The following is a 24,126-nucleotide window of genomic DNA, read 5'->3' on the forward strand; positions in this document are numbered from 1 at the left end:
CTACGCCACCAGGACTACGATCTTTCCCACGACGCCAAGTTCGCTGCCACCTTCGCCGATTCATCGAAGAAAGCATCATCATCCTTATGGGGATCGTAGTTGTGATGCTGAATTAGTTCGATTATGCCGTTCTGTGTCGTATTGGGCATCTTCAGTTCCACGGGGAAGTCATCAGGATGTCGGGAATATAAACAGCGGCTTGACGAAGTGCAGTACTAAAAATTAGATAACATGCTTTATTAAATTACTTCTTCCTTATAAAAAACTGTCTAAGTAAATACCTGTTCAAGTGAAAAGAAAATGTTTCTTGCCGCTAGCACTTGCTTCATTTTTCCTCCAACTGTAACTGATGGATGGTCGTGGGCTGCCAGTTACATTGTTTCTGCCCGTCAGTGCGGCCAAAAAAGTGAAATTGCGAAGCCAGTTTGACCATTTTTTCTATTTTGTTCTAAGAGTTTCATTGTCAGTATCAGAACTCTATACTGAAAGAAAAACTTTCAAATCTATCAATTTAGCATTTGAGTGGAAAGGTTCAGCTCTTAAAAATACCAAATTGCCCTTACTTTTAGAATGAAATTAGATAAATGTTGGAATCCCAACTTTTTTTTTCTCTGTGTGTAGATCAGCGGTGTGACAATTTTTTTTAACGGCGGCGCACAACTAGTTAGATACGTATACAACTCGTGCTGCAAAAATTACCTTTTTGCTATATCACTATAGGGTAACTGTCCTATTTTGGACCCCTAGAGGAAGTGCATCCCAATATATACTTATATCTATTGAAATACAGGTTCGATATGGGCGGAAATGACACCATTTCAAAGATGAAAGTCTTATTTATGAAATAGAAATTCGAAATGAGCTTCAGTTATTGATAAATCAGTGAAATTTGCCATTTTCCGAAATGAAAATATTCTTCGTTTTGGACAGAGCAACATATTTTGGACCCCCAAATGTACACATTTTGGACACCCCCAATTTAGTACTAAGAGACGTCTCTTCAAAGTCAAATTTCTAATTTACCCTGGTCAATAGAGTCGAAGCCACTTTCTATTGGCATGCATCAATGAGAAGATTCCTGCGTTTTAAATTCACAATTTCATTGTGTACATTCTAAGATTTTCAGTGATGTATACTTTTAAGAGTAATAACGCATTGTAACGCTCGCCTTCTTAAACAAACTAATTTCCTCGAAATTTCATCCAAATATCGCTTTTTCGCACGAGAAACCAGTGAAATAGATGCTGAACAATGTTAAGGTCACTCCTGACGGAATCCAAGATTAAAAGTGCTCGCGTTTTCGGGGGCACTCCACTCGATACGGAAGCAACGCACAACTGTCATTTTTATTATTTCACGCATGCTGCGACGCAGCAAAGCTAAATCAACAAAAATGATAGTTGTGCGCCGCCTCTGAATCGAGTGGTGTGTCCCAGAAAACGCGAGCACTTTTAATCTTGGATTCCGTCAGGAGTTTTTTTTAATTCAGAAATCAGAAAAATGTCGCCAGGAGGGTCCAAAATGTGTAGGGGTCCAAATCAAGTTGGTTACCCTATATATTGTCGGCGTAGCACCAAGTTAGAATTCGGAAGTCGGGACTTCCGAACCGAACTTTCTTCCGAAGTTTTATTTGTCAAACTAATTGGTACGTTGTTTAATGCATCTTTAGGCGAATCCAGCGCACTACTTCCGAAGTTGGGAAAGTTGCCTGTATCTGGAGAAAAATCCAACTTCGGTATAAAAAGCGGTATAAATTTATTCCGAATACACAATAGTTGAACAAACTAAATACTATTTATAGCCAGTGTACTCCAGCTTTTCCAACTTGTGTAGTGTCCGTTTTCTTCCGTCTTCCCCTGCCCCTATTCATGGGATACGATTGCACCCGCCCATGCTTTATACTGTTTTGCTTTTTCTCTTGCTCTTTCTTCACTTTATCCTTTTCTCGCACCCGCTCGCTAATCGCTGTAAATCTGACACCTTGCAAACAAAAACACCATCAGCTGCAAGTTCGTTCACACGGTTTGACGTTTGAAAAAGTTTACGTTGAACGTTTTTTCTGTACTTGCTCGTTCGTCGGAGATTTTGTGTCGTGCGTAAAATAAATTTTCTGTACTTCCGTGAGTTTTGAAAGTGATCAAAGTTGTGTAAAGTGTGTCGATATTTACGGTCACTCCGGGGTTCAATCGGTAAGAAATTGTGTCGTTGCTGTCGCCTCCTGCATGAGCGGGGAAAATCGAAATAAATCCGCGACGAGATGAAATTCTCACGATTTCGGGAGTGATTTGTGTGCTGGAATTTGAGTGAAATCTGAAGCAAATTGGTTTGTTGATAGGTCCCGGAAGTGAAGATTTAAGCTGGCCAGCTTATCCCCGGGAAAATGTTACGCAAAATAGAATTCAATAAACAGTTATAAATTGATAATTTTAACCTAGAAAAGCAATAAAGCTGATCGTCGTCGAGTGTGAGAGTTGATCTGTCTCTCTCCCGCAACCACCAGCAGACCGCGAAGAAAGATAAACTTCGCGAGACGGGAGATGTGAACCGACATTCGCCTGGTGGCGCGCTGAGGAATCTCCATGATGGCATGCTGCTGCGTCTGATTGATTGGCCAAGTGCCCGTTATTCGATGACGATGATTAAGAACTTTCCCATGCTGGGCCACCACAAAGTGGGTGGGGACCGTTCGTCTATAAATAAAGTCAATGTTTGTAAATACACGGTGGCCTGCAAATGTGGTTCAAGGGCAGCCAATTCGATTTCTTCTGCTTGAACTCAACATGAATGGTTTAGGGTTATTTTTAAACTTGTAGCGGAACCGATGGACATGTTGTACTGCCTGTCTATCTGATGTTTGATTAGTGGCGGCGATGTCATCATGATCCAAAAATAGTTTCAGCATATTGACCAAATTCAAACGGCCAACAGCTATTCTTTCGAGTAGGGAATAAGAATGTCATCATGCCTCAAGACGTTTAAAATATTTCCCTTGTCGATTGCTCATTCAACGCTTGAATGATTCACGGTGCCTGCATCGAAGCTTGGTTAGAACTAAATTTGGCCGAGTAAAACTTCCATAGTTAATGCTGATTTTTTAGCAATCTTCTGTAATAATGTCAAAAAATCCTTTAACTTATTTCCTGTTATAACTTTTATCAGAACAAAATAATTTCAGTTATTTTCGAATTATGTTTGTTCTATATTCTCCGAGAAAGTTGTTATGGGCTACCCCAAACTCGCGTTTCAATGGCAAAAATCTCATACAATATAAGGATCCCAAATTTACTTTCTACCAGGCTTCATCCGTCGTATTGAATAGCATCGTTTGTGACTCCCATCCATTCGGCATTCATTCATGATCAAGTTGTACGATCGCATTTTCACAGACCGCAAAAAGATACACTTTTCATGGTTGCTCAATCACCGGTGCACTTGCTCAATGCTTGTGTACTGCGGGCCTGGGGCTGGGATGGGATTTGACGAGCGTTTCTACGCTTGACTGAGTTTTTGATTTATATTGTTTTTTATGATCCGTATTGTTTTCCCATCTATCGTAACGTAATTAGTCCGCGACAAGCTGCCAACAGGTGAGTAGTTTTATGATTCTCTTTGTCTCTTGCTTATAAATCACATGTCTTACACTGTATTTGGACTTTTTGCGTATTTTAAAGACTGGCGCCCCAATCGTTTAACAGAGGCGTATCCAATCGAAAATCATTGCGATGTGTTTCGTTGTTTCAAATCCTGGCTACGTCTCAAACCTGGGTCCAATCGCGTCACGGGAAAGACGCTTACGCAAATGGCTCTCCTCTGTTTTTGCTCGCGGCGAAAACAAAATTTAATGTGTCTGTCGATCACGAGAAATCGGGTGAAAAAAAGGTGTTTTCTGTTATTCTCAATTCGGCAAGAAGGAAGAAATCTTAATATTATTGCATTTCGTTTGTGCATTCGTCGAATCAAGTTGTAGTCAAGTGATTGTGCCTAATTTAATTTAATGTAATTTATGAAGAGATAAAAAGCAGAGCATATAGAAATTTGTGTCAAAGAAAAAAATATCCAGTGTTTTGTGCATTCTTGTGATCAGAAGAAAATGAGTGAATCCAACGGTGCTGCACCGGCTCCACCGAACGGAGCCGAGCCGCCCAGTTCCAGCAATGAAAAGCTAGAAACAAATGGCTCAACAACCACAACGGATCAACCGCCGGCGGCAAAGCCCACCAGCGGTATTCCGGCACCGGGCAGCAAAATCGGGGTGCGCTCGATACCGAAACCGTCTGGTATCAAGCCCCCGTCGCTGTCGTCGATGTCGCACAGCTCGTCTACTACGTCGCTGGCCAGCACCAGTTCGGCGGCACCAATAACTACCGCCAGTCGAATTGGGAGGCCCTGCATGGGACATCACGCACCCAAAGCCGGCCCACCGCCACCGGAATCTAAAAGTAAGTACTTAAGCTTCCTTTTGTTACGTCCCATCTGTTTGTTTCTCCGATCTCAAAACAATCAATCAAAAGCAACGATTTACCAATCGTTCCGCTGTTTCGTTTGTTAGCGTAAAAAAGTAAAATTGATAACAGTTCCGTGTGAATTATCTGGCTACTATCATTTAGGTTCATTCATCCATTCATTGAGAAAAAAAACTTCTGGCAATTCAATTATTTTTACCGGTGGAATTGTTGCATGAAATCGGGAAATAGCTATCCAATGGAATTTGATTGGCGAATTTGACAAGGCGACAAGTAGATCCCATCTATATAGTAGATTTTGCTAAGGCATGTGATACCTTAGCGTCCATTTTTTTAAAAAAAATTTTTATTCACGATTTAAATACATTCATCCGACTACCTGAAATTGAACCGTATTATCTACTCTCGAACGAACTGTGAAGAACTGCATCCTGTCATTCTGGACAGGTTTCTTGAGGTTATCCCATGCACTGAATTGATGAGATTTCTGGCCAGTAAGGCATGTTTCAAGACTGCAACATAACTCATTCACTTAATGCTTTGATATCCTAGGCTCAAAACTAAAGGGTTCTTGATAATAAAATAAGTCTGGTTATGAGGATTTACTCAGACATAAGGATGTATTTCATGTCTTCCTGGGTATAACATTACTGAACTACTATTCTACGCATGATTGTCACAAGCTCGTTTTTGCAGTTGTTGACTTTTTTTTTAAATAGCAGTCTCTTTCAATGTAGGGTAGAATACGGCATTGGCAGGGTGCGACAGTTATTGGCATCCTCAACAATATTTGCGTTTTCCAGCAAACATACACTATTTGTGAACATAATTTTGATTCAATCACACAATTTCAAGTCAATGCTTTCATTTGAATAAGTTGTTTGTGTAAAAGTAGCTAGATTTGACGAGTTAATCACCGAAACAAATCTGCACCTACAAAATCCTTGCCATTATTGCATTGCCAAAGAAAGCAGCGCACGAAAAGCAAACTGTTTTTTGGATCGCCTGTTTCTTCTCTTTATTGCATATGACACGACAAATTAAGTACGTAAACTACTTATTATACTTCATCACCACTTGATTATCACCACAAAGAGCAAATGAATGCAATATTTGCTCTATGTTTCACTAAATAAAATCGGGACTGTTCGTTTTCTTTGACAGCAGCACACTTTGGAATAGAGCGAGAGAATGTGTTTGTGAGCATATCAAACACACGCTCAAAAGATACCACGCACAATTCTATTTGATTTGATTTTAGCAAAACTACGAACAAAATATCCGGCGTTGGCATTTATTTTAAAAAAGTGTTAAAATACGAATGCTTCTATTCAGATTTTACGCAGACCATGAATTATATCAAAAGTGATAGCAACACCGTAGTATGTGACTGACATGACCGTTTTCCTTTTGCAACTTCAATACTTTCCAAGCTAATCGAAAAATTCATAAACATTCCCGTTCCTACATAGTGCATTTCAACCATAAATAATTGCCTACTTTTAGGGTATTATCTATTATTCAACTGTGAAACGTAGTGTAAGAATGTATTTCATTTGTATGGAATCCCCCTTCCAGAAGAAGAGGGGTCTAATAATAATAATAAATATAATAGGCTTTTGCCTATCTGTTTACATGACATAAAATTCATGCTTTGTTTTAAGCCAGTTTTGATAAATAATAAAGTTTGTTCCAAAAATGACTGAAGCGAGATGAGCGTGCGGCCGATTAATATGAATGAATTTTGCTACTGGAGGATATAAACAACGAGCATTTTGCACCAATACATTGCCAGTTTTCTACTTCCATGTCTAGTTGCTGAAGGGAGCAAACTCATTGCTGATAATAGAAATTGCTATGCCAATAGAAGAATCGATGACCTGTTACTTTATATTAAATTTACTGAGTTTGTGGTACAAGCTGTTATATTTAGTGAACACAAATCATCAAAGAAAGAGCATACATTTGTATAACAGTTGAACTGTACCTGTATTTTAGTCTAATTATTCATTATTTTTATCATTCAATTTTCCGAATGTCTTAGACTGCCAAGAATAGGTATTTTTCCCTACATTTCACAAAAACAAGCAGGGATTAAGAGAGAAAAGAAAAATCTTTAATTTATCATCTCAGTATACACTCATAAATGACATATGGACTGGAGAGAAATAGGTCGATCGTGGTAGTTATTTTCAAATCAATAAATTTAGTGGGACTTTAGTGCAAACACCAAACAATCAAATGATGTATTTTTTGGCGTCCTGTTAATCTATATCATTCCAGCATCCTATAAATAAGACAGCTAGTAGCGAGTCACTTTTTAGTGACTTGGTCACTATTTGCATCCAAAAGTCACTAAAGATGTTTCGGAAAACGTTCACTAAAGTCACACCGCAGATTGTAAACAATAAAATAATCGAGGATGAACACTACTCTCACGCGATAACATATCCAAATAATCAATTGATAAAAACTCGTTAGCGAGTAAGAATCGTTCGATAATTGTATCTCGATTTAAAGCATTTACCGTTACTTTTTGAACTTTTTTCTACACATAACATCAAAACACAATGCCAAACATCATATTGAACTTCATTTTTGACATTAAATTATTGGTTTTGGTAAGATGTAAACCTAGATAATAATTTATCAATGGATTCTAAAATTTGAAAAGTTATCGCCAACGACAACCCGCCTACTTTTCACACCTGAGAAGTTATCAATAATTGATGATTCCAATCATTATCGTTTGAGAATGATTCAGCACAACCCTACAACAGTACAACAGTACTACCTGCTATCAAATATTTTCAAGCACATGAAAGTTAATTATGGAAATCAATTATGATGTTCTTTTTCATGAATGGAACTTATTAATAAGCGAAGTACTGTCCTCTAATAAAGAGTACATTTTTTTTTGTGTCTTTATTAAGGAGACTTTCAGCCCGAGGCTGGCTCGTCTCCGGAAAGAGTACATAATTGAGGAGTATTGGAACCAATTTTATTAATTAAAACGGCTGCAAAAGAGCCTAAACGCTCGCCGGTAATAGTAAAAACAGCGTTAGCTGCATCACAATCTACATCAAGGATAATAATCAGCGATAATAGGAGGTCGATGACGGAATACATTACAATCTTTGATTGTCAAATCCGCCTTGTGATTTTTCGGGATCCAATAAAAGTCTTGATAAAAGAATTGGGAAGCAAGATAGGGCATGACGTGGCAAGATAAGCACCCTAAGAATGATTTTTAATACCTTCTCAACAAGTATGCTTTTCTATTTTACAATACAACAATTCTTCTTTGTTGCATCTTATCTAACATTTAGATTAGAGCGTGAATTTCTGTACTGTAATCCTGTTAAATGTGACTTACCTAAACCTCTGTTTTTGATTGATTCAAATGTACTACGGGGCAAGATGAGTATCCCTACGGGGCAAGAAGGACACCCTTCTAAAAAATATTTTCCTGACGGAAATGTATTACAGCACCAATATAAAAAAGCTTTTAATGCGTATTGGCCATATTAGAACAATAAAACTTTTTTTATTAATTAATTTTTAGTTAAGTTCAACACAATAACAAAAAGGATTCACTTCTGAAGCAAGAAAGGTTTCTTCAGAAAGTGTAGGGAATAGGATGTACTAGTTGTTCATAACAGGAACAGCAAAACTTCACAAGGACGCCCTTATTCGCACTAACTACTCAGGAAATAGAAGGTCGAGAAGAGCCACCGTTGCTAACTAAAGCGTGAACCGGATACCTGGGACTCCCACAATATCCGCGGCAATAGCAGCAAACGATGCCCTGTACGTATTTAGTGTTCAGTTTTATGAATTTATATATTGGTGAAGCAATTAGAGAAGGAAAGTAGATAACTGGAACGTGCTCACCAATTTAGTTCGTCCAGAGTTTTGCATTTATGATCCTCCTATCATTTAAAACGTGGTCGTAAAGCCCAACAGTCTTTGTCCCAACTGTGGTTGATTGGGCGGTTGTGACCCGTGGAAGTTCAATTCTCGGGAACTTTTTCAAATCGGCGTATGTAACATTTTGATCAAGCTGAGAAATTGAGCTTGGAAGTTTTCAGATTTCATTTTTATTCCTATATAGAAACTAATCAATTTTTATTGCAATTGAATACACCTCAACGATACATTATGAAAAGGTTCATCGTCACTGACTTCTGAAATCTGCACTGCGTGTGAACATTTTAGTTATTTTGATAAAAATATATATGTTACAACGTTCTGCAAAAGATAAATCACATACGTCGTTTTGATACGTCAGCATGACCGAGGTCATGCTACTTTCGTCGAAATGTTACGCTGCTTCGTACGCTGCATTGTTGATACGTCGAAATGTTGCGTCAAGTTGAAACGTTTCACGCACATGCGACGAAAAATTGCAACACTTACAACACGACGTAACAACATTTGCTGCAGAAAAACAACGTAAAATGTTTTTCTTAACGAAAATCAGAATATTAAAGCAACATGCTTAATTTTGAAATCAGTGATGAAAAAGTACAAGCAGACGCACGTTTTAAACTATTTAGTTGTTCGAAAAAACTATTTAAAGTACATTTTCTGCTAAGCGGTGTATGTGCAATATTTTCAACAATGATGTTACACCGTTTTGCAAAAAATTGATTTGCATTTTTACAAACACATTTTCATGTAGCTTTGAAAATTTACACATTTTTAGATGAATTTGATGCCATATGCTGTTGAAAACGGGTTTGTTTACAATTTGCGACATACGCCGTTTTGAAAAAGTACCCGAGAATTGTTGTTACTGTCATGGCTGCTGCTGCATTAATAGTGCTTCTAGTGCGTTTAACGATTGAGTCAATATCTTCGAACATTTGAAAATAGGAAGCGTTCAAAAATTGAAAATTAGAATTCTTGAATCCTGAAACGATTAAACGAAAAGAAGACGGCAGCAGAGCTTAAAATATTCATCTTCATGAAGCAACTTCGGTCCGAATTTTGACAAACATCGCATGAATATTCAAAACATAGAATGACATAGTTAGACGACTACTCCACGAACTCATTCATTCGACTGTCACTGAATGTTCACTACGTGCAGAAAAAAACATAATTAGCATTGTTTATGTTGATGTTTACCGCTGAAAGTGCCTCGCGGATGAAAATCGGATTCAGTCCTGTGTGATAAATCACTTTACTCATTTGAAACGTGTTCAGATTTCAGATAATTTATCAATTTGTAAAATGTGCATAAATATTCAATGACTAATATTCAACTGAATATTGACTGTCCAGAGCCGACTATGAATGTGTCGGAAGTGAAATGACAAATGAAGAAAAATGGACTTCACTAAAAAATTTCGATTATTTTACACTCTGGACGGCAGTATCAAACATTACAATATTAGAGCTTTTGTTTGAAAATCAATATATTCTATGGGCCCTCCTTAGCCGTGCGGTAAGACGCGCGGCTACAAAGCAAGACCATGCTGATGGTGGCTGGGTTCGATTCCCAGTGCCGGCCTAGGCAATTTTCGGATTGGAAATTGTCTCGACCTCCCTAGGCATAAAAGTATCATCGTGCTAGCCTCATGATATACGAATGCAAAAATGGTAACCTGGCTTAGAAACCTCGCCGTTAATAACTGTGGTTGTGGAAGTGTTTAATGAACACTAATCTGCGAGGCGGTTCTATTCGAATGTGGGGATGTAATGCCAATAAGAAGAAGAAGAAGTAGATATTCTATGGTTTTCTTCATTATCGCCGGGTGATCATGATTATTTCATCTAAACTTTAAATCTAACCATTTTTGGAAAAATGCAATGGCGGTAGAAAAAAAGGGTAGAACATTTAAATTATTCTTATTGAAGTCTTTATAAAGTAAATAGAAAACTAATGATGGTTCAAATTCTTAATTTTTATTTATAGAACAGGAGCCAAAAAATTAGACATTTTTCAATTAAATTTCACAAAAAAAAATTCCAAGATATAATTGAAGAAGTACCGTTTGTGGCAATGGTGTGAATAGGAATGAAAGTGCGCCACTGTTTCAATAACATAAAATGTCTGTAGAGCAGGAATAATATATCAAAGGACAGGAAAACTAAAGACCTTTTTAACGACTTAGTTATCTGAACTTTATATTGTTTATGAGAGCTATAGTCTACTATCATCCCAGGCCAATAATCACCCCGTTGACTGTATTAACTATTTATCGAAAATATGCGATAAATGAGCAAAGAAGTTTTAGGAAATGCTCTTATTCAAAAACGTCTAGTTGGAGAAAGAAATTTCTGCAAAATAGTAATTATTAAAAACAAAAACGCTCAGAGAACGCATAAAGTTACAGCTCATGGCCCTTATCTCATAGCTCCAATGTATATAAAATATCAGATTATTCGGGTGATCGCCAACTTTATATTCGTCATACAGTCATAACTCACCAGACGTGTAATGAGGAATGAACAAACCTACTATAACATTGGTATCGCACTATTGACAACATCAATAATAATAATAAATATAATTGGAAGATGAAACCACCTACCTTGTGAGACAAGATCTCGAGCCTTAGAAGTAGAAACTCCTATAACTTACCGACACATCCAGAGCACTCTCGTCAATGCATCGATACAAGAGGAGAATCATAGGGAATGGGTTGAACGCTACTCTGCGGATTCGACCTCTGAAATCCATGGATGATAGCTGACTTAATTCGACGGTGGTGTAGACTAAAACAACAGTCGTCAGCTTGACATGCCTTAATCCACAAAATTGTCGTTTTCCGTCTCTAAATAGTCCAAAATCCATTCACAATACTATAATCCACAGGGATCCATCTATCTTTGGATCCTGACAGAGCCACATTGTGGAAATGGGGAAGGGGTTGTTAGGATAAAAATCTGCATTCAAAATAATCAAGCGCTCCCGGTTTGTAAGTCAGATTCAAGGAGAGACTGTTTTGTTTTCCTAAACTAGATACAATTCTGGTCATTTCTGGAGTAGTTTGAAAACATGTTATTGATTGAGATCCCTAAGTTTATAGAGGGACATGTTTGAAATTTAAATGTGCCGAAATAATTTTTGGGATATGTTTTATATGGTTTCGTAGATTATAAGATTCCAAAATTGGGAGCTACTATCAGTCACTACCATGAATTAGGATAAGTAAAAAATCTACAAAATAATACTAGAATTGAATAAAATAGTAGAGCATTAACTAAGTCAAATTTAAATTAAACTTAATGATTCCGATGATTCCAGACCAGATTAAATCTGGATGAATTAGGCACCGTAAGTTTTCTTCGTTCACCAAAGATATCTTCTTCTTTCTTCGTTCTGGATATTGATCTGTCCACTTAAGTTTATGTTTTTCTGCACCACAATTCATTTCCATCCTCTGTAAGCCAGATTCCAAGACTTCCGAAAAGGACTGGATCATTGGAATATCATCCGAATTTGCAAAAGGAGCAGCTTAACATTTTTTTCAGCACCGAAAAAACACGTCAATCACGCGCCGCTTACTCCGATCCGCCGGAACCAGTTCCAACCATAGTGCTCATCGCTACGATACTTCAAGTCTGTTCATTTTTACTGTAGATACTTAGGATAAATTTCTTCATCTCTACTTAACTCTTCATAGGTTGTTGTTTTAAATATTGATTTTACTTCCACACGCACATTTCATTCTATATCATGTTCAGAGTGTCCTTCGGAAATTTAAGTTGATTTGAATAAAGATATAAGTTAAAAAAAAGGCCGATATAAATGTTTGAACAATCTATGTCTCTTCCCCCCCCTCGGATTTTTTTTACTCAAAAATAATAACTTGAGGGGACTATGACGATGTTTGATGTTTATAACCAGATAGTTACATTAGCATGGTATAATTTGTAGATTAAAAACTTGTGATACTCATATGTTTTTCGTTTGAAATCTGGAATGTTATCAAAATCAGGAAAGGTAACAAACATGAGAATTACTTAATCGTCATCTTTGGTCACTAAAGTTTAAACGGCATTCATACTATTTTCACTGTCATGATAGTAAATTTTATTTGAGAATGATTGAAAATGATTTTTATGAATAGTCCTGTAATGTAATATTTCCGAATGCCTAACAGGTAGGACGTCAGCGATGGAAATTAGGGTTTAATTTTAAATGCCATTTTCTCAACCGTCTTTTTTTATTCATAAGTAGAACGTCAATATAAGAAGTAGGGTAAGACGGCCAAAACACCCCTGTGTGGTTTCTAGAAAACTATAACAAACTACACAGATAAAAATATGTTGTGATTTTAAATGTATTTTCATGCACATATTTGGAACATGCAAATAAACGTAACATTCAATCGATCTCACTGTTCTCTTAAATCGAAATAAATTTAAACTGCTCTTGCTTGTAAAATTCAATCAAAGTTAATAGAATATTGAATGTTCATTCGTTTGAAAGGGTTAGCTGCAATTTTACACGTCGTTGAATTTTCAAAACTATTTGCTGTGTAAGGTTAAAAATCAGTTGGTACCTTTAAATTATTGTAAGACCATCATACTATGTGAACGTGGTAGTATTTTTAAATTACATAATGAAAATAAAAACAAAATTGAAAAAGTCACAGATTTGATGTAACTTTCAATGTTTGTAAATAACTTTTCTCATTGCTAAATATGATATAATATAGCTTCTATCTTCAAAAACAGTGTTTTTTTTTGAAAATATGATTTACTTGTCAAATCGTCCCCATATAGGCAGGAAGATATGCCCTTACCTACTGGACACTAGCTTACCTAGAACGTGACACACAGAAAAAACTAAGATAGAGATACAAAGTAGGAAACGGACGAGCCTGTGATTGAACCCACGATCTCCTGCTTATAAAGCAGATGGTATTCCGAAGGAACTTCTTGAAGAACCTCGAAAATCGAAAAGATTCCTAAAGGACTTTCCAATAGAATTTCAGAAGTAAACTTTTTTTAAGGAATTCCCGGAAGAACTTGGTGAACCGAAGGAATCCCCGAAGAAAAATCAGAAGCAACCTTTTGAGGAAATTTCGAAGAAATCCCTAAAGACATTTAAAAAAAAATCAACTGATTTTCCGAATGCATCCCAAAGGCAATTTTCAAAGAAATTTCCAAAAAAAATCTAAAAGAGTTTTGAATTAATTTCCGAAGAGATCCCCGAAAAAAAAATCAAAAGAATTGAAGAATGTTGTAAAGGAATTCCTGGGGGAAATGCCCAAAAACTTCTTCCTAAAAAGAGACCAAACATACTGGAGAAATTTATTAAAGATGATTACCCGGAGAATTTCCCAAGAAATTTTTTAAGGTAGTTCTGAAAGAATTCCTGTAAAAATTTCAGGAAAAATGCCAAGGAGCTTGCTAAGGAACTCCTAGAGGAATTTCTAAGAAATTTCCGAAGTGATTTCTAAAAAAATCCGAAGGACTTCTTAGAAGAATCTTCCGAAAGAATTCCTAAATTATGTATTTTCCGACGAAATTCTAAGCTAATTTCCAAAACCTAAAAAAAAAACTTTCGAAAGAATCCATAAATGAATTTCAGAAGGAATTTTTAGATAATTTTTGGAGGAATTCTAAAACAAAAGAAGGAATTTCTGAAGCAATTCCAAAGGAATTTCCTAAAGGATTCCTGGAGGAAGTTCTTAAAGGATTCCTGACGGAAGTTCTGAAATGGTTCTTAGAAATCCTTTTAATTACTAGATTTATTTCTTAAATTTTTTGAGAAGAAATCCTTAGAGGAATTTCTGAACGAAGTCTTGACAAAATATCAAGGAATTCTTGGAGAAATCTAAGATTGTCGAAAGTTCTTTCAGGAGCTGTTTTGAAAACTTGATGGATATCCTTTCAGGAACTTGTTCAGGAATTCTTGAGGAATTTACTAGAATTTCGTCCTAGAACATTGCAAGGAATTCCAAAAGAGTTCTTAGAAGAATTTCTGAAAGTATTTTCTGAAGAATATCTTCATATTTTCGATGGTTATTTTCCCATCGTGGTTAAAATTTTACTCCGAAGCCGACCAATTTGAGTTTTGACAGATTGATAGTTATTAGGAACAAAATGGATTTGGCGCCAATTTTCTCGCGAACAAAGTTTAACTATCGAACTGTCAAATCTAACCATGCTCCGGAGCATGGTTATTTTTAACCACGGAGAAATAACCATCGAATTGTCAAATTTTAACTAAAAGTTAAACGATTCGCTGGAATGGTTCACAGCCTTGGAAGAAAATCCGGAAGAAAAAAAAAATGGAAGAAATACCCGAAAGAATTTCCGATAGGCTTTCAGGAATTTGTTTTCGGAGGAGTTTATGTAGAACTCCTTGAGGCTATTTCCAAGAGAATAATCGGACGAATCGGCAAAGGAATTTCTTGAGAAAAGTGCGAAAAGGGGGGAAAAATCAATTTCCAGTTTTGGTAAAATTATCCATAAATCTCAATCATTGAGCGCTTGTGCGCGAACTAACTCGTTTGTGAATTCAAAGGAATGCATCACGTCTGAGTTTTTCATGCTAATACGGATCATGTCATTCATTTCCCAGAAAAACATTGCGCTCCAAAAAGTTTTTAAAATCAATTTGGGGGCAATTTATTGTTGACACACGCAAGAGTAACCTTTGTTCTGTGTTGAACTGTTAATTTATGAAGGAGAACAAAAGTGTGTGTTTCAACTCACGATTGATTTGAATTGTCCATGAGTTTTTCCCAAAACACTGGGCAATTCCTCTTAACCTTCGGGGACTCGCGCCGTTGTAAAAAGTACAACAGTTCCGATAAAAGCACGCTTCTCGTTCACAACGCAGGCGGGACTGCGTGAGCGGTCCAGTATGAAGCGAGTCCCGGATGGTTAAATTGTATTAGGAATTTCTTCGTAAATGTCTCTAAGAATTCCTCCGGAAATTCCTTTAAAAAAATTCGATTTTTTTATGGATTTCTCTGGAAATTCCTTTAGGAATTTTTTGGGAAGCCTTTCAGAAATGGCTTTGAAAAAACTTTTGGAAATGCCTTCAAAAATTCATTTGGAAATTCCTGCACAAAACCCTCCATGAATTTCTTCAAAAAACACCTCCAAAAATTAATTTGGGAACTTGAAAAGATTTACTGTCGTTACTACACATCAAAAAAATATATTTTAAATTAGACGTAGGAATTTGAAAAAAATATATTTGAAGACATATTTTTGGAATTGACCAGGCTTTGGAATTCTCACTCATATGAATAGAAACCTGAGATTAATCCATTAAGCGAAGTGTGATTTTTCTGTTGTCGCGTGAGTGAGAAATCCGAACCCTGAAATCGACACAATTTTACGTTTCAGTTGACGCACACAAATCTAAAGATTATGAAATTTTAATTTCACATCTAAGATATCACAATTTTATATTTCGGCAAAGAAATTCACCACATGCACATACATTTGTGTTGCAGTGCACTTTTTTTCGGTGTAGAGTGACGGGAAATTACATGAACCCAACTTGGTCTGCGCTATTTGAGAAAATTTTATCGTCATCGGTTGCGAGTGGTTCGATTGTGCCGAGGTAATAAAGTGTAAAAAGTGGCGTTTAAGTGCAAAATGTGTGATGTAGAAGTAGCAAACTTATAATCATTTTTTAAAAGAATTCCTAAAATCAATACTGAAAGACTTTTAGAAAGAATTATTGAAAAAATCCGAATGTTTTACTGAAAGATTTTCGGAAAGAACTCATGAAAGCATTTTCGAAGGATTCTTGCAGGAAGCTCTGAAAAAAATCCAGGAGAATGTTTTAAAGGAATTGCTGGAAGAAGTTCTGAAAAACAAATCTTAGAGAAATTTCGAAGGAATTCCTTTTGCATTATCTTGAAGAATTTATTTAAGGAATTCAAGAAATTTCCGAAGGAATGCTCAAAGAAATGTTCAAAGTTGTTGCTTAAAAAGATAAAGGATTTCCTAAAATTTTTTGGAGAAACTACTAACGGAATTTCTTAAATAAACTTCCGAAGGAATTTCGAAAGGAATTTTCGTAGAAATTCATGCAACTATTCTCGTATGCATTCCTTAAAGAATTCTGAATGAAATTCGTAAAAGATTTTCTGAAGAAATCGGAATTCTAAAGGAATTTTCGTAGAAATTTCGTAAGCAATTTCCGAAGAAATACAAAAATAAAATTTCGGAAGGATTCCTGAAGTAATTTTCTAGGTTTTTTTTAAAGAAATTTGTCGGAGGAATTTCCAAAGAAATTTCTTGATTTATTTCCGAAGAAATTTCTGGAATATTTTCCAAAGGAATCCTTGAAGGAAATTCCGAAGGAAATCTTAAATGACGTTACCTAAACGCCTGACGTTTCAACTAAATAATTTTACTAAATACCAAGCGGCGAGGCGACAACATCCCAGTTCTGGGTTACTGTGATGGTTAATAAGAAAATAAGAATCGTTTTCAACTAATGCTCGCAATATACCAGGTGGTTTTGCCAATCATATTCAAAAATTGATTTCAAAATGAAAATTAGTTACTCGAGACAAATCAAAAACTGGACAGACCGCATCGTGCTTTCGTGCTGTGCGGTTCTTTCTCTCTTTGCGGAAGGAAGTTTTTAATACTACCTGAAGCTATTTTAATTTCAACGGTGCTTCTTAGCGCTATTTGTACCCACTGATCCCGTTACGATCTTTGCAAGGACCCGTGCCTTCGTTTTACGTTGGACCCGTTTGCGGAAGTAAAATTCGACAAGCGGTGGTAATCCTGCAGGGACACCGTTCTGGGAAAAAAACCTCTTAGAAGGTCACGTCTCCACGCTCAGCAATGAGCATTAATAAAAACAAGAGGAAGGGGGAGTCTCTGAATTCTCCACTTCCTTCAAAGAAACAAGGTTTCAAGACCGTCCTGCCTAAGCGCGGAAAAAATAGAAGGAAGCTGGAGAATTCAGATATTCCTTCTAATTCTAATATCGGAAATAATTCTTCTCCAATCGAACTGAGCAATCAGTTCGATTTGATCAATGATGAAATTGAGCAAATCGAATATACCTCTAGCCCAGGTGATTCGATTCATGCGAAAAAGCAAAGGATTCCGCCAATTGTGGTATCTGTTGCCGAGTTTTCTGGCTTCCGGAATGAGATTTTGAGTAACCTTCAGGGGATCAAGGTTTCATTTCAGATTGCTAGGAAGGGTGACTGCCGCGTTTTACCGGGATCATTTGACGATCGCAAACGTCTTCTTCAGTATTTAACTGAGAAGCTCTATAAATTCTTCACATACGACGACAAAACTGAGCGATTGTTCAAAGTCGTCTTGAAAGGTCTCCCTAGTGATGATAAATCACTGGATGAGATTAAAATTGAAATTTCTCAATTACTTGGATTTTCACCAGTCCAAGTAATTAAGATGAAAAAGAAATCCCACTCTGGTACTTCCCAGAGGGGCATTTCTCAAGAATTTTATTTAGTTCATTTTAACAAAAGTGAACTAAATAACATGAAAAGTTTGGAAAAGGCCTGTATTATGTCCCATGTCCGTGTTACATGGGAACATTTCCGCAGGCCTGGGGGAAATTTCCAAAACCCCACCCAGTGCCGTAAGTGCCAGAAGTGGGGTCATGGAACCAAACATTGTCACATGGATGCTAAATGCATGATTTGTGGTGGAACCTCTCACGCCAAGGACGCATGTCCTGTGAGAGAAGATTCCGATAAATTTAAATGTGCAAATTGTGGGGCAATCATAAATCCAATTTCTGGGAATGCCCTTCACGCAAAAGTTTTGAATTCCCGTGCAAAATTGATGACGGAAATTCCAATCGGATCCCAGATTCGACGGGTAGAAATTTTTCAAACGCTCAAATTTCGAAACCGGTTACCGGTCGAGCAATTCATACCCACCACAATTCACAAACAAATTTTGCCGCTCGTCAACGGGTAGCAAGCACTTCAGTAAATTCCAATTTTTCTAATGTACCCACGTATGCAAACATCGCTGCTGGTAGACAAAATTTCTCTTCTCAAAATGAGGTTTATACCCATGTCCCAACGGAAAATAATGGTCATGTTGCCGATTCAGGTAGCATGACTGCTTCAGATTTTGATCTTTTAACTGAACAATTGCATCACATGATTGATGCAATGTTCAAAGCAAATACCATACCAGAAGCTGTCCAGGTTGGTATAAAGTACACACAAACAATTGTTATCGGACTCCGTTTTAATGGATCTAAATAATTGTGTGAAAGTTCTAAATTGGAATGCCTGCTCTCTAAAGAGTAAGGAAGATGAATTATTCAACTTCCTAACAGTTCATAATGTGCATATTGCCATTATAACAGAAACTTATTTAAAGCCCGGACTCTCCATTAAAAGAGATCCAAATTATTTTATCTACAGAAATGATCGTCTTGACAGCGCCTGTGGTGGGGTCGCCATTGTCATTAATAGACGTATCAAACATAAATTATTTTCTTCGTTTGAAACCAAAGTTTTGAAACCTTGGGAGTTTCTGTTGAAACAAATTTTGGTCAATTTTCCTTCATTGCAGCCTATTTGCCTTTTCAATGCAATGGGCAGCAAAAGAATTTGTTGAAAGCTGATCTTCAAATTCTGACTCGCAACAAATCAAAATTCTTCGTAATTGGTGACTTCAATGCCAAACACCGTTCATGGAATAATGCTCAAAGCAATTCCAACGGCAAAATTTTATTTGAAGATTGTTCTGCGGGATATTATACTATTCAATATCCCTACTTGTTTTTCTTCCAGTCGAAATCCTTCTACAATTGATTTAGTTTTAACGGATTCAAGTCAGTTGTGTGGCCAATTGGTAACTCATGCTGACTTTGACTCTGATCACCTTCCTGTGACATTTGAAATCTCACAAGAAGCCATTTATAATCCAATCAGCTCTACTTTTAATTATCATAGAGCTGATTGGGATTTATATAAAACATATATCGATAGGAATTTTGATGTTAATATTCCTTTGGATACCAAAAGTGATATTGACAATGCGCTCGTATCTTTGACAAATTTAATTGTCGAAGCCAGAGGCATTGCAATTCCTAAATGTGAAATTAAATTCAACTCCATTATTATTGACGACGATCTTCAGCTAATGATCCGTCTTAAAAATGTGAGGCGACGGCAATACCAAAGAACTCGCGATCCCGCGTTGAAAGTTATTTGGCGAGATTTGCAAAATGAAATTAAAAAACGTTTCGCTATTCTGAGAAATACCAACTTTGAGAATAATGTCTCGAAGTTGGATCCCAGTTCGAAACCCTTTTGGAAATTACCGAAAATTCTTCAAAAACCTCAAAAGCCAATTCCAGCGCTTAAAGAGGGAAATAAAATTTTATTAACAAATGGCGAAAAGTCTCAAAAACTTGCTCAGCAGTTCGAGAGTGCCCATAATTTTAGTCTAGGTCTCACTAGTCCAATTGAGGATCAGGTTACACGGAGCTTCGAAGACATTCTCAATCAAGAGAATGTTTTGACCCTTCGTTGGGAACCAATTTGGATGAAGTTAGATCTATTACTAGAAAATTTAAAAATATGAAAGCCCTGGGTGATGATGGTATTTTCTACATACTTATCAAAAACTTCCTGAGAGCTCTTTATCGTTTTTGGTTAATTTATTTAACAAATGTTTTTAATTGGCATACTTTCCAGATAAATGGAAAACGCCAAAGCTGTTCTAATTTTGAAGCCGGACAAAATCCAGCTGAGGCTTCTAGTTATCGCCCAATCAGTTTGCTTTCTTCAATAAGCAAACTGTTTGAAAAGATTATTTTAAATAGAATGATGGTTCATATTAATGACAATTCTATTTTTGCTGATGAGCAATTTGGTTTTCGCCATGGGCATTCAACCACTCATCAGTTGTTAAGAGTTACGAACTTAATTCGGCTCAACAAATCTGAAGGATATTCGACAGGAGTTGACTTCTTGATATAGATAAAGCATTTGACAGTGTTTGGCATGAAGGTTTGATTGTAAAATTGATGAATTTTAACTTTCCTCTGTACATTATTAAACTGATCCAAAATTATTTATCAGATCGCTCACTGCAGGTAAACTATCGGAATTCTAAATCTGATAGATTACATGTAAGAGCTGGTGTTCCCCAAGGCAGCATACTGGGGCCCATTTTGTATAACATTTTTACTTCTGACTTACCTGATTTACCACCAGGGTGTCGAAAATCTTTGTTTGCAGATGACACAGGTCTCTCGGCCAAAGGGCGAAGCCTTCGTGTCATTTGTAGTAGATTGCAAAAAAGTTTGGATATTTTCTCCACTTACTTGCAAAAATGGAAAATTTCCCCGAATGCTTCCAAAACTCAGCTTATAATTTTCCCACATAAGCCGAGAGCTTCTTATTTGAAACCTTCTAGCAGACATATTGTCACTATGAATGGGGTTCCAATTAATTGGTCTAGCGAAGCTAAATATTTAGGACTTCTGCTAGATCAAAATTAACTTTTAAAATCACATTGAAGGCCTTCAAGCCAAATGTAACAAATATATTAAGTGTCTATATCCACTTATAAACAGAAAATCAAAACTTTGTCTTAAGAACAAACTTTTGATTTACAAACAAATGTTTAGACCTGCCATGTTGTATGCTGTGCCAATATGGACTAGTTGCTGCAATACCAGAAAGAAGGCACTTCAGAGGATTCAAAATAAAATTCTGAAAATGATTCTGAAGTTGCCTCCGTGGTATAGTACCAATGAACTTCATAGAATTTCTAATATTGAGACATTGCAACAAATGTCCAACAAAATAATTTCCAATTTTAGACAAAAATCGTTGCAATCTTCTATTGCAACGATTAACTCCTTGTACCCTTAGTATAAAATAGGTTAAGATTAGTTTAAGTAGAAAACATTGTAATTCCTACATGGTTCAATTCAACCAGAGGAAAAATTCTAACTGCCAGAGGCAATTGAAATGTATTAATGATAATTAAAAATATAACATAGCAAATAAGGATGATAGTGTTAAAAAGACACGGAACACCTAGTCTAAGAGATGAATGCATGTATTAGATAATTAGCAAATAAAATTAGTTAAAAAAAAAATCAAAAACTGGAAAACCATTCACAGTAGGGATTTATAAATTATTTTGCTAAATTTTTCCAAATAAGTCGACTGTCCTAATAACACAAATCTAATAACAAAGAAAATTGGCCTCGTTGATTTTAATAAATAAAAAAATAATCCAAAGCCAGATCCTATAAGAATTTGGGGTAGTGGGGTACTTTGGGCATGTATCCAGGTCCTCACAGAAGCTTATGTACAAAATCAAACATATTTTGCGAGTCACCTATTAGTTTAGTTGCCCGACTGAATGAGGCCCTGCTTAGACGAATTCCAAAAACCAGTTAAACAATTTCAATATTATTTTACTAGATAAAGCCTCATTCAAACTCACAAACTAATCAACCAACTTATTCATTAACCAAGATGTATGTCACTACACCGACTTTGAGACACCATCACTTGAGGTAGATTTGAAATTGAATTCAGACCAGTTGCAACGTATACGTAATTCAGACCAGTTGCAACAAATACGTATCTGTAAGGCAATACTCGTCTTATGACAATTCACAAATGATGTTAATTTGTGAATTGTCATAAGACGAGTATTGCCTTACAGATACGTATTTCGACCCCAACTGTTAGGCCTTCTTTGGTGTCTCGTACTTGACTCTACTCGACTAAAGTTAATTGAATATACTACTAAGTATACGTAAAGGCTATATGATCGCTCCAAAAATAAACTTTTTATAGAAAGCCCGGAGACCCATAGTGTTATATACCGATCGACTCAGTTCGACGAATTGAGGTGTATGTCTGTGCGCACCCACCCAAAAAAATGTGGCAAAAGTGTCACTTATTTTTCAGGCACTTATCCTTAATCGATTTACTTACAACTTACAACTTGCATTCGACGCAGAATTCTATCCCATTGTTCCCTATTGGAAATTGGCCAGATCGGACCATGGACTCGGAAGTTATGGACAAAATACATTTTTTTATTTGCACGAGAAAGGCACCATCACCGCTAGGCGGATTATTCAGGGTTTTTTTATTGCGATTAGTAGTTATTAGATTAGTCAAAATTATGATCGGCGGCGCGCCGATCCAAAATCGTCTGCGGCAGCGGGCGTGAGTAATGCCACCGGCGGCGGCGCACAGGTCTATTGGACACAAGCGCGGCGTACCCAGTAGCAGATGTTTCCAAATGATACGTAACGTCTTTGTTACAATAAAGTGGGGCGCTTTGCCCAGGCAATTGTTGGAATTAAAACCCATTTTTTTAGTACTTTTCAAAAAAGCTTTATTACATGTTCTCTGTGATATTTTCATATGACAACTCATTTTCGGCTTTTTCGGCTCAATTACACAAAGCTTGCATAAATTACATTGAAAAGAAATAAGTTATTTAAGTATTGCCTTGGAGGGGGGCGTATTATACCGTTTTACCATATGTGCCACACCAAATGATAATCTATAAAATACACATAAGATTCTTAAAAACGTCAAACCCCAAGGTATCCATTGAATTCCTAAAACCGAGGATTGAACCCACCATGCCCGGCTTGGCACAAACGTTCCTCATCCGGACTGGGCTACCAGACGTCCCGTCATCAACGCGGTCTATCTTACTATTGTACACGCACGCCCTATTAATGAAAAGCATTAAATGGTAAACTTGTGTCAATCTTGTATCTTTCCATTCGCCAAATTAGACAGAAGGTGACTTTGGTAGCGCAAATATCGAGAACGCGCGTCCATTAGCATTTTTTTATATTTCTTTGTTTTGTTTAATGTGCTTCCCGCATCCTGCAATTTGTTGAACATGGGGGTAAAATATAGCTGATGAGATAATGATGGCAATTGTTTCTCTTCTTTTTGCTTCTTGGGCGAAGCATCCCAACCGCTAATAACAACAACAAAAATTCACCAGCCAAAAAAAAAGCATGCGAAGATATGAGTTGTTTTGAAAATTAGCACCAAACCAGCTTGAAAAGTCAAATTTGGAGACGGTGTGATTGAGGACTTACTATCACTCTAAGGCTAAAATTTGCTCGTCTGCTCGTGGGAATGATTTATTATTATTTATTATAATTTGAATTAGGATTCGGTTATAAAATAATTACCCGCGAGCCGCCGTGCTGAGTTGACCAAATTTGAGCTGCCGTATCTATAATAAATGTTGATTTAAGCTCGAGCTGGGTGTGAACCCTAAATCCGAAAGTGCTAAAATGCTTCCAGTGGCCAAGCTCCGAAACGCGAGCGCTCAATTACCGCTGGGAGATGCCGCTTTTTCGCGAGACCACTAATGCCGGAGATGATCCCAGTGGGATGTGGTTTGACCAAATAGAACGAAACCATACGTAGTTTATAGTGTCGTTTAGATAGTTTTAAACGGATGAAAATTGGATCCAGATGGCTCGGGAGATGATAGGTCTCCGGTGCGATAAGTGTGGGCGTTTCAAACTCCCGCGTAGTGATGAACAAGCGCTATGCTGTGATCAGGTTCTCGTAATTCGCACTGAAGCGCAATTTGTTAGATTTTGATTCGGGCACACCTTGTTATGCGTCTCACTAATGATTACTCATCAATCCGCGTTAAGTTTGTGATCAGATACCGAAGTATTTTCTAGGAGAGTATCGAT

General features: G+C 36.8%; 1 protein-coding gene across 16 annotated transcripts in view; it reads left to right on the forward strand.

Annotated features, from left to right (window-relative positions):
• Window positions 1-2,003: 2,003 nt before the first annotated feature.
• LOC134213078 (restin homolog) overlaps window positions 2,004-24,126 on the forward strand; it is a 288,278-nt gene continuing 266,155 nt past the window's right edge. For 6 of the 16 annotated variants that reach the window (XM_062691639.1, XM_062691646.1, XM_062691645.1 and 3 more), the window contains exons 1-2: window positions 2,005-2,189; window positions 3,962-4,439. In XM_062691639.1, coding sequence (XP_062547623.1) covers window positions 4,091-4,439 — 349 coding nt within the window. In that variant the 5' untranslated portion in view covers window positions 2,005-2,189; window positions 3,962-4,090. The other 10 variants (XM_062691648.1, XM_062691651.1, XM_062691649.1 and 7 more) reach the window with 8 other exon arrangements.

Source organism: Armigeres subalbatus, chromosome 2 (genome assembly GCF_024139115.2).
Source record: "Armigeres subalbatus isolate Guangzhou_Male chromosome 2, GZ_Asu_2, whole genome shotgun sequence".
NCBI lineage: Eukaryota > Metazoa > Arthropoda > Insecta > Diptera > Culicidae > Armigeres > Armigeres subalbatus.